The sequence below is a fragment of the Sprattus sprattus genome (assembly GCF_963457725.1).
Source record: "Sprattus sprattus genome assembly, chromosome: 20".
In the NCBI taxonomy this organism is placed as follows: Eukaryota; Metazoa; Chordata; class Actinopteri; order Clupeiformes; family Clupeidae; genus Sprattus; species Sprattus sprattus.
Genome location: NC_137918.1, coordinates 1789137 through 1801307, shown reverse-complemented (window position 1 = coordinate 1801307; position 12171 = coordinate 1789137). Strand labels below are relative to the sequence as shown.

Sequence of the window (12171 nt, the reverse complement as noted above, 5' to 3'; positions counted from 1 at the left end):
ACATTCAAAGTGACTGAAAAGGCACAAGCTGAAGAATAATGCTTGTATTTAAGCCTGTCCTGTTTGACCAATTTAAGCTACCCATCAACATATGCATTTTTTTTTTTTTTTTTACAAGTAATACATGTAATGGAAATAAAAAAACAAACAAAAGAATTGCCTCCAAAAAGTTAGTCACAAGAAGAGCAATGAAGCAAGATCTCAAATAAACAGCACAAAATCCTGCATACATTATGGACACTTGTAGCCCTCAAAAATTGCTTTAGCTACCATCCCTTTGAAAACAAAAAATGTCTTACACTTTCTTAAGATTATGTTAGCATCATTCCATAATGAAATTCCAACAACAGATATACATCTCCTTTTAATTAATTTTTTGGCATTTGGTACACTAAATTTACAGACATCTCTGAGATTATATTTTGTCTCTTGAAATGAGAAAAACCTTTGTATGCTGACTGGGAGTTGGTTTGATTTAGCTCGATACATTATTTGCATTATTTTATAATATACCAGATCATTAAATTTCATAACAAATGATTTCATAAACAATGGGTTAGTGGGTGCATAATAATCAGGGATTAGAAACGGTTCAAAGAACGAAAACGAAAACCGGTAAAGAACGAAATTTTGTGATGAACGTAATCGAAAACCGGAACAAAAACAATTTCAGCTGTTCCGGAGTGAAAACAATATTTTCAATTTTAAATAACCGGTTAATAACGTTATTTTTCGTTCCAAATAACCTTTCTTGAAATATTGTGGGAATAAAATAATTGTTAAAATAAATCTTGAAATAAAGTTTTATTCCGGAAGTGATGGGCTTGGCTACCTGCCCGCTAAATGTTACCCAGACCGCCTGGCTGAAGTGAAACTACTGTTGACACTAGCGAGCTGCCAGTAGCCTAACAGATCTGCAATGATTGTGCTGCCTGTGCCCGTTACCTAGGTCAGTGTAGAGCGTGCCTTTTCGCCTCTCAAATATATCCTGTCTCCTTTGCGCAGCAATCTGAAGGAGAATGTTTTGGAGGACATACTTTTCCTTAAACTGAATAAGCAATTTGGTATGTAAGCTATCTGTGGTCCATTTCAAATAGGCTAACTCTCGAGTTAATAGAAGAGAGTAGGCATAGGCCTCTAGCTATGGACATGAGTTGTGTTTATTTTGCGCGTAATGGAGAACGTTTTGTTGGAGATGCTTTCCGAATTTGAATGTAGGCCTAAATGTGACCGGCTGAGTTTGTTGTCATTTTGTTTTGAATAGCCATGGGTCTAAGCTGCTGCATTTCTTGCTTTCTTTTTTTTGAACGGACTTCAGTTCGAAAGACATGTTTGCGTTTAAATGGTCCTGCAGCCTAATTTCATGTTGCCGACTGGAAACAAATAAAATTGAACTGCAAGGTGATATAATGTTGTTTCATTATTTATTATAAGTTGTAGGCAAACTCCGTTTCCACAACGTTGGAAAAGTGCCCATTATAGCCCTATAGGCTTCACGCACGCACCCGAATAATGACAAACATTAAAGGGATAGTTCGGTTTTTAAGACATGAAGTTGTATGGCATCTACATCACCAGTGTAATGCAATCCACGCTGACTTACCTCCGACAGCGTCCTGTGAGCAGAGTTCTCGTCCAGTTTTGGTCAAACCGAAAGTAGTCCGGCAGGTTTCTAGACCCAAACCCAAAACATTATGTGTTCAAAAGAGTGATATATTTGCATCCCAAAACCGTTGTAGTGAGCGAAAGTTGATTCGCGAAAGTTTGATTCACCAAAGTTGCCTGAGAGAAACGTCCATCACAGGAAAAGGATGCTTTATGTCAATTTTATCAAATGTTGTCTCAGTTTTTATCGTTTTCCTGTGATTGACGTTTCTCTCAGGCAACTTTGGTGAATCAAACTTTCGCGAATCAACTTTCGCGAATCAAAGAGGTAGACTCTGGCTGTGAGATTGCATTATCGAGCGTATTGAAAATAGGGCCAAGTGATAACGAGGTGTGACTTTTTCCACTACAACGGTTTTGGGATGCAAATATATCACTCTTTTGAACACATAATGTTTTGGGAAGAGAAACGTTTTATTTTCCTGGGTCTAGAAACCTGCCGGACTACTTTCGGTTTGACCAAAACTGGACGAGAACTCTGCTCACAGGACGCTGTCGGAGGTAAGTCAGCGTGGATTGCATTACACTGGTGATGTAGATGCCATACAACTTCATGGGTTAAAAACCGAACTATCCCTTTAAGCACGCGCCCCCCCCCCCCCGCATAATGACAAACATTAGGCACGCGCACCCCCCCCCCCCCCCCCCCACCATGACATTTTTGAAAAGAACGTTATTAACCGTTCTTTTATAAGGTTCTAACCGGTTAATAACATGAAGAGAAGCATAGGAACACTGGAACGGAACAGAAAAATAACGTTTCTGGTCAGAACGAAACGAAATGAAAAATATTTCGTTTTTAATCCCTGATAATAATCAACCTTATTTATTATCCTTATGGCTCGTTTTTGTAAAATAATGATTTCATTGACAGTTGTTTTATATGTCAATCCCCAGACTTCCACACAATATGATATGTAGGGAAGTATAAGTGAACAGTAAATAATATGTAAGGCCTTATAGTTTAACATGCTTCTTGATTTGTACAAAATTGCTATCATCTTAGAGATCTTTCCTTTGATATAATAAACATGTGGTTTCCATGTTAATTTATGGTCAATGACCACTCCTAGAAATGTTATCTCGGTCACTCGTTCAGCATCACTTATTTTTAATTGAATGTCCTTACCTATTTCCTTTTTCGATTTCCAAAGACCATGAATTAGTTTTTTATTTTTCTATTGAGTGACAATCTATTAACATCAAACCAGGTTTTGAGGATTTCAAAATCTCTTTCAATAGAAGTCAAGAGTTGCTGTAGATTACTACCCGAACAGTAGACTACATGTTTGTATCAGTTGGATTCGTATAACGTAATAAATTACATTGCTTGACCGTGTGGCTATTTGTCTCTGTTTTGTTATTGTTATCTTAAATAAAAGTCTCAACAACGTTTATAGGTTACGTGTAGCTATTTGTTTGTAGTTCGCGTCCTAAGTGAAGCGCGCTTCATTCACAAAGTGGCGACTCTCGCGTGAAGCGAATTGTGCCAAGCGAATGGCGACTCTCGCACATGCGAAATGTACCCATTCGCAGACAAGACCTTAGCTCAAATATGAGAGTGGGCGTCCCCGTTAAACTCTGAATTCTAAGACCCAATGCATTGTCTTTTATACTCATAATTCGTCAGTTTATGCATCATGGTCATCACCTTATCTAAAAATGACCCAATCAGAATATTCCCTCATACTTTCACACTTTTTATACTCATTATTAGCCACTCAGAATATTCTCGCTCACCTGTTGCGAGGAGACTTTTGCTTTGGGGAGGAAAGATCCTCCTGCCAATTTTCTTGGTTATCACATGATGAAAGGCCATGTTGGCCTTGAGAGGCCTCATCATTTGTGTGCATTTGTATGGTTGTGTGCGTATGCGTGTATGTGTGTGATTGTGTATCCATGTGTGTAGGTGTGTGTGAATTTGTGTGTGTGTGTATGTGTATGTGTAATTGAGTGTTTGTTTGAATGTGTGTATGTGTATATGTGTGTGTGCGTGTAAGTGTGTATGTGTGTATGTGTGTATGTAGAAGTGTACATATGCCTGTGTGTGTATGTGTAAGTGTATCTCTGTATGTGTGTGTATGTATAAGTGTGTGTGAGTGTGGGTGTAATTGGGTGACCCCCTCCTGACTGCTTTGTAACTTTCCACTGCCCTGCACCTGCACTCTGGTTTTCATGCTTGACCTTACATGATACCCATCCCTTAAATGGGCCTAATGACAATTGTAGCTGCAATTCTGCTCTATGACCACCATGGCACTGTTTGACAATGATGTTTGACAATGATAATTTTCAACACATGCTTCTAAAGGGAGCATGAATTGCTAGGTGCTTACGCGTTGCGTTGGGGGTGTTGCCAAGCATTTCACACCCAGAACAATAGGCTTGCGTAAAATGGCGCAAGTCTAGAAAAAGGGGCCGACGCACGCAAGACGTAAAAAGTTGCGCAAGGGTCGCGCAAGGGGCTTGCGCTTACGCTTACGTAACTGAGCATAAATCGGCCTTTAGTTGGGAGAGAGTTTCATCGGAGAGATAAAGCCGGACCAATCAAATTGTCAGGGCGGGCTTTATACGATGATGGACAGATTATCCAGCGGTAAATTCGAAATCATCCAAAAGATAAGTAAGTTGTAATTGTAAGTGGCACATATTTTTTTTATGTAAATTATGCTATGTACACGACTTTTTTATGTCTACATTGACTCGGTTAGTTGTATATGTGCAACATGAATGTTGCCGAGGATTGTATGTCTTAACTGAAGCGCTCTAGACCATTATTGTTAGGTCATTGCTAACGCTACACCAAAAATCCATTAAAATACATGGTAGCTAGCTATAGCCTTGTGCTAATTAATAACGTGAGCAGGCATATCTCAACAGATATTGACAGCGTATTCATTTTAAGAGGAACAGAGAAACGCGATCAAGGCATTTGTCTATCGAAAAGATGTTTTTGCCGTCCTTCCTACGGGATCAGGTTAAAGTTTTAATGTATCAGATGGTCATACTACGTTGCTCTGATTGGTTCTAGGTATCCAATTGAGCGAAGAGGCATTTTTCCCCCCTGGTTCGTTGAAACACGCCCCATAATCACAGCCCAATAGTTCAGTATCAGACTCATATTCTGACTAGAATTATGAGTATGGCATCGTCAGGTTAAAAAGCTCCAAGAAATCTCTTTGGAATTATAAATATTAAAACATTTATTGAAGTGTCCGTGAACCATCAAATGCATACAACTCAATTTGTTTATATGGGGCTTTATGAAAACAATGCAATGGAGAAATATTCATAGATCAATTCAAATCTACAAAGTTTTTTGAAAGCGTTCAAAATCTTCTTCGGTGGCAAGTGCCACACTGACACAGAAGACATCATTGGGGACTGCCACAAGACGCTCTAGGGAGACATAGTTTGGTTCTGCTGGGTCATACTGTGCTCTTCCCAGGTACTTCAGGAACAGGTGTCTCTCTTTGATCCGCAAAAACTGGGAATTCAGAACCTTTGGAAGGAACGGTGATACTTTAGGAGGATGTGCAAGACACATAAACCCACACACTTGTGGTTAACAGGGAAAAGCAAATAGAGCAAAAAACTGTATCACCTGTATCAATTGTTTTATGATGGCCAGTACCATTTTATGTATACTACCGTTCAGTTTGGGGTCACTTAGAAATGTCCTTATTTTTTAAAGAAAAGCACTGTCTGTTTTTGTCAATGAAGATAACATTAAATGAATCAGATAAAATTAAATTAAATTAATTAAATTAAATACACTCTATACATTGTAAATGACTATTGTGGGTGGAAACGTCTGGTTTTTAATGAAATATTTACATAGGTGTATAGAGGCCCATTTCCAGCAACTATCACTCCAGTGTTCTAATGGTACATTGTGTTTGCTAATCGCCATAGAAAACGAATGGAGGATTAGAAAACCGTTAAAAAACCCTTGTGCAATTATGTTAGCACAGCTGAAAACTGTTTTGCTGTTGAGAGAAGCTATAAAACTGGCCTTCCTGTAGCTAGTTGAGTATCTGGAGCATCACATTTGTGGGTTTTGATTATACTCTCAAAATGGCCAGAAAAAGATAACTTTCATGAGAAACTCGCCAGTCTATTCTTGTTCTTAGAAATGAAGGCCATACCATGAGAGAACATTTCCTACAACGAATGAACACAGACATTGGACAGAGGAAGATTGGGGGAAAAGTGTCAGACAAATCATAGTTTGAGGTGTTTGGATCACACAGAAGAACATTTGTCTGACACAGAACAGGTGAAAAGATGCTGCAATAGTGACTGACACCATCTGTCAAGCATAGTGGAGGTAATGTGATGGTCTGGGGCTGCTTTGGTGCTGGAAAAGTGTGAGATTTGTACAAAGTAAAAGGGATTTTAAATAAGGAAGGCTATCACACCATTTTGCAACACCATGCCATACCCTGTGGACAGCGCTTGATTGGAGATCAATTTCCCCCTACAACAGGGCAATGACCCAAAGCACACCTCCAAATTATGCAAGAACTATTTAGGGAAGAAGCAGGCAGCTGGTATGCTGTCTGTAATGGAGTGGTCAGCGCAGTCACCAGATCTCAACCCCATTGAGCTGTTGTGGGAGCAGTTTGACTGTATGGTACGCAAGAAGTGCCCATCAAGCCAAACCAACTTGTGGGAGGTGCTTCAGGAAGCGTGGGGTGAAATTTCTACAGATTACCTCAACAAATTAACAGCTAGAATGCCAAAGGTCTGCAATGCTGCAATTGCTGCAAATGGAGCATTCTTTGACAAAGCCAAATTTGAAGAACAAAATTAATATTTCAAATAAAAATCATTATTTCTAACCTTGTCAATGTCTTGACTATATTTTCTATTCATTTTGCAACTCATTTGATAAATAAAAGTGTTAGTTTTCATGGAAAACATGAAATTGTCTGGGTGACCCCAAACTTTTGAAGGGTAGTGTATATATTTAGAATATGGAAAAATAGAGAGAATAAAACTAAAGATAATCAAACAAACCAGTGTCTTTGAGAACTATGAAAAGTGCTATATAAATGTGATGTATTATTATTATAATTATATTTAGTACATTACCATGGCAACATGTTTATAGCAACACCAAAACAAATGACAGTTTACCTGTGGGAACTTGGCAATAAGAGAATGGGGAATGCCCATGGTGGTGTTAAGGTAATCAAATATCTTGCTCAGCTTTGCCTTGTTTGCTGTCAAAATCTTTGGTACTTCAGTGACCATGTGTTGTATTTCACCTGTACGAAAGCCAAATTCCAGTTCACATACCTGATTGAGAAACAGACAGGCAGAACGTTAATGATGTGTAGTTTGTGGTCCTCCCCCATGAAATCTTTATTTGTAATGAAAAGTTGAAGGTTGTGATGTCTCACATGACTATACAATGCCCAACATCACTTTCATGCCATTTCCATGTTTCATAGAAAATGCAATAGCTTTTGACAGTATTTTATGAAGTGCTTCATACCTTCAGGATCTCCTTTACTGGCTCCAGACTTCTACACAGGAGTCTGGGGAGACGAGTGATGATGTCCCGTGTCTGAAAGTAAACCAAATGCAAGGTCATAAGGTTATGAGTAGGGTAGGGCTGGCCGATTTCTTGAATTTCCTTTGGTTATAAATCCAGTCCACCCCTTTCCTTTACAGCCGTGCACTTTCCGAGTTGAGTCAGAGAAGCTATCTGTTCAAGTAATTTGTACACTCACCTGTCTTTGCGCTATATATTAATTTGCACATTCCCCCTACTCCATTGGCTCCTTGCCTCACTTAAAAAATGTCAGATGTAATCTTATGAAATTGCTGCCTGCAATTTTGCTATCTTGCTTTGAATGAATGGAAGGTTGACTTTGTACGTAATTTAACAGTGTAAGTATATCTAACGTGGAGTGATTTCGAGTGTGGTTGTTCCAGGGTGTCATCACTCACAGACTGTAACTGTGACTTTTTTTTAGTTTTTCAGTTGATTTATATTTAAAATTAAAGGAAATCCACTGTTTCATTTTTTAAATTCAATAAATGCACAATGATTCCAAAGTCAGTGAGTAATCATATTAAATAATCATGATCTCAATACTGACCAAAATGATCGTGATTATGATTTTTGCCATAATCTAGCAGCCCTTGAGTGCGGTGTGGTAGTGAACCCTAATAAGTTGCAGCGGTACTAAAACTCACACATACACTCTCTCTCTATCATTTGTCAAGCACTTTTATCCAGAGTGATAAAGAATAAAAATCAACTTTACCTTTCCGGGGTTGAGACCCAAGATGTCTTGGTAGAAGCCTAGACGATTGTCCAGCCTCTTCACATTAAAGTTCAGCAAATATGGGGCTTTACAAACCATAGAGGCTATTGACTCTGTGCTGAACTTCTTTGACTTGAGATAAGAGACCCTATAAATGGAGAAAGTTGCATTTGATACAAGAATGAGTTTAAGTGCTGTTTGTTTTAGTGCAAAATATGGTCATATCATCAGTGAGCCCATATACAGTGGGGAAAATAAGTATTTGAACCCCTGCCGATTTTGCAAGTTTGGCCACTTGCAAAGAAATGTGTGATCTATAATTGTAATGGTAGGTGTATTTTAACAGTGAGAAATAGAATATCAACAAAAAAATTCAGAAAACTGCATTTTATAACATTTATAATAACGCATAATAATGTATTTGATGCAGAAAATAAGTATTTGAACCCCCAAGCAAACAGCAAGAATTCTTGCTCCCAATGACCAGTTATGTGCCCAAGAAGCACACAGATTAGTCCTCATTAGGCCTAACAATGTACACCTGATCTCAACTGGTGACGTGTATGAAAGAAACCTGTCCAAAGAATCATACTACACACCTTCAACCTCACCACTATGGGCAAGACCAAAGAGTTGTTCAAGGACGTCAGAGATAAGATTGTAGACCTGTATAAGGCTGGAATGGGCTACATAACAATCGGCAAGCAGCTTGGTGAGAAGCAGACAACTATTGGTACGATTATTCGTAAATGGAAGCAACACCAAAAAACTGTCACTCACCCTCGGTCTGGAGCTCAATGCAAGATATCCCCTTGTGCGGTATCGGTGATCATCCGAAAGGTGCAGAAGGGGGAGCTTGTGAATGATCTCAAGGCAGCTGGGACCACAGTCACCAAGAAAACCATTGGTAACACACTACGCCGTAATGGTTTGAAGTACTGCAGCACTCGCAAGGTCCCCCTGCTCAAGGAAGCACATGTACAGGGCCGTCTTAAGTTTGCCAATGAACACTTGAATGATTCTAAGGAGGATTGGGAGACCGGATGTGGTCAGATGAGACCAAAATCAAGCTCACTCGCATCAACTCGACTTGCCGCCTTTGGAGGGGGAAGAATGCTGAATATGACCCCAAGAACACCATCCCTACCGTCAAGCATGGAGGTGGAGACATTATGCTTTGGGGCTGTTTCTCTGCCAAGGGTACTAGTCCAGGCAAAATAGCCCATTTTGGAGCCAAAAATAGAATTAATAGTAAAATATTTTTTTTCAGCATAGATAATTTGTATGAGGTGTCCAGAACAACATCCTAAAATACTTGAGGAAATATGTTTAATTGTCATCAATCTAAGATGTGTGCTAATAATGCATGGCAAAAATACACCTCAAAAATGTATTTTTTTCCTTTACTCCTATCAAAATAAAACTTTACACAATGAAAATACTCATAGAAATGATCTATGCTGAAAAAAAATATTTTACAATTAGTAAAACGCTTTTTTGCCTGGACTATACAAGACGACGACCACCGCATCGAGGGGACTATGGATGGGGCCATGTAACGTGGAATATTGGGCTTGAACCTCATTCCCTCCCATTGAAAACGCAACCTTAAGGATTTGGAGAGGATCTGCAAAGAGGAGTGGACCAAAATCCCTCCTGAGATGTGTGTAAACTTGGTGACCAACTACAAGAAATGTCTGACATCTTTGCTTGCCAACAAGGGTTATTCCACCAAGTACTAAGTCATGTTTTGCTAGGGGTTCAAAATACTTATTTTCTGCATCAAATGCAAATAAAGTCATAAATGTTATAAAATGCAGTTTTCTGGATTGTTTTTGTTTATATTCTGTTTCTCACTGTTAAAATACACCTACCATTACAATTATAGATCACACATTTGCAAGTGGCCAAACTTGCGAAATCGGCAGGGGTTCAAATACTTATTTTCCCCACTGTAATTTAGTTTGCTGTATCTGTCTGTGATGACAGGATCTCGCATTTGAGATAACTGTAAATCTAAAGGAACGCCACTGAGAAAGACTTAAAAAATAATGGACATATAACGCTCACATCTCACATATACTTTACCAGTAAACAAAGTATCACTGGTTTATATCTGGTTCAGTGGTTAAGGAGTTCAAGTTTCACCTGGCCTTCAGTTTGTCCAGGCTCTCTGTGAGGATGAAGGGATTGGTCGTGATCACAGACCCTAGGTGGCCATCCTGCAGCCCCAGATCCTTGAGGAAGAGCAGCCGAGGAGCCATATCTGATTGGAAGTCCAGCCTCACAAGCATGGAACCTACATTCCGCCGCTGGTCCAGTTTCCATAGATCTACCCCTGGAGAACAGACAACGAAGCCCAAAACAGTGGAACACATGTCATCAATTCAGTATGTACAATTTTTAATTCAGCTGCTAGAACAACCCATGAATTGACACTAGCACCTTCTATGAAATTAAAAGCAATGTGCACATTTTTGGGAAATCTAAGACCCCAAAAGACTAGATACTGCCTCCAGAATTCTCAAAAAGAGGGCTGCATTCTGGTGCATTCTTTTGATCCACTTGAGCCCACAATCTGAGACATACCCATTGGTGCATCTCTGCACGTTTTGTCCCATAGCTCCCTATAGTTGGCTGTACCTAGTTGCAGTAGCTTGGTGAGTGTTTCTGATTGGTCAACGTAGTCTCTGAGAGAGAATGAGGTCGGGGGTAAGGCTTGAGGTACCACAATCTGAATTGCTTCCTCATCACTGATTTCTTCAAGAGCTGAGAGGCTTGGGACATCATCCAAATCTGCACATCAGAAAATATAGAATGCACGGTGAAATTCAACAATTACTGGTTATTAACAGTTCTTTAAGCGACACTATAAAATTCCACTCTGATTTATTATTCAGAGGCCCCCTGCCATATATATTTGAAATTAATTAGGAGTCATACATCTTAAAAACAGCCTTGCTGAAACTACTAAATATGAGTGAGCAGACACTAAATCACAGATATGTGAACAAAGTTAAAGTGAGAAAATCTACTCACCAATCACTGCTGGCATTTCAGTCAAAGGGAGTTTTCTGCTGGGCACCTGCGCCGGCTCATAGATTATTACAGTCCTTTCCTCTGGTTCTCCACTGTCACTTTGTTTGACCTGACAGCTGTGTTGTGTAACAGAGGAATAACAGAGGCCTCGAAGTGCTCCAACCCCTAATGTTCCTTCTGTGGCCTTTAAGGATATATGACCACTATGAAGGACGGGGTGCTGTGCAAGAATGCTGTGCATGTGTTTCACTGTGGTTGTGTGACCGCCAAAAGGCTGCTGGGCTGCTGTACAGTCGTTAGCGGGGTGGGTGATGATAGACATCATCCTGCCACGCAGCAGGCGGACACATCGTTGACCAACGTGCATATTGGTGGAAAACATGGGGCAGCTCCTGAATAATATAAACAAATCAGTTTGTTAATGGTAATGTTGGAAAGAAAAGCCGCCTGTGGTTATCAATTAGTTGCATGCATAGACATAGAGATGTATTGTTGTTGCATGGACCAATATTACAAAATGAGAGGATTTCACAGATCAACACTTCAGTGGAACTTTAGTTTAGGTTTTACGCGTGCTTAATTCAGTGACTGATTACCCAGTAATCCCGATAATCGAGGACTGCGACATACCAAAAAGATTGCCAGCTACTAGCATAGCATAGCATACCAAATCTTCCAAACGCCGGAATATCTATGCTAGTTTGCAACCACTGTAGTCTAGGAACAAACATTACAATAATCCTTTCGTTATCTGATATCTGTTACTTATGAGTCGTTAAAACATCACCTTTACCTTCTAACTTCTGTCACTAGTTTTCACTCAATTCCACACATTCAAAGTCTCTACATCTCACATGTCCTTTCCAATGTTGTTGCGGAAGTCCTGAATGTACCAAGTCAAGGCGGTGTAGCTAGCTGATATTCCAGTTGCGATCAGAATAAACACACTCGAATAGAATGACTATAGTCCTTATGTATATACATTTAAACGAATTATAACTGTCTTTTGACGGCGGAATAGGCTTTTATTATTCTAAAATCGTAATTGCACGAAGGTTGACAGTACATTCTTAATGATTTCCCCTCCGGCATGGATGTGATGACACATTCTGTTTAACAACTTGATCACTGACTTCCACTTGAAGCTCTGCTGGACCGCTAGTGGTTGCAGCTCACTGCCACTGAA

At 39.6% G+C, this 12171-nt stretch overlaps 1 protein-coding gene across 1 annotated transcript; it reads right to left on the bottom strand.

Moving 5' to 3' along the window:
- Window positions 1-4843: 4843 nt before the first annotated feature.
- mterf3 (mitochondrial transcription termination factor 3) lies at window positions 4844-11871 on the bottom strand. Its single transcript, XM_080858694.1, has 8 exons — window positions 11779-11871; window positions 10986-11377; window positions 10590-10742; window positions 10095-10284; window positions 7947-8094; window positions 7169-7240; window positions 6808-6969; window positions 4844-5167 (listed from the first exon to the last, which is right to left on the bottom strand). Exons 2-8 carry the CDS (start codon window positions 11365-11367, stop codon window positions 4973-4975), a joined length of 1302 nt encoding a protein of 433 aa, XP_080714820.1. The 5' UTR covers window positions 11368-11377; window positions 11779-11871; the 3' UTR covers window positions 4844-4972.
- Window positions 11872-12171: the final 300 nt, after the last annotated feature.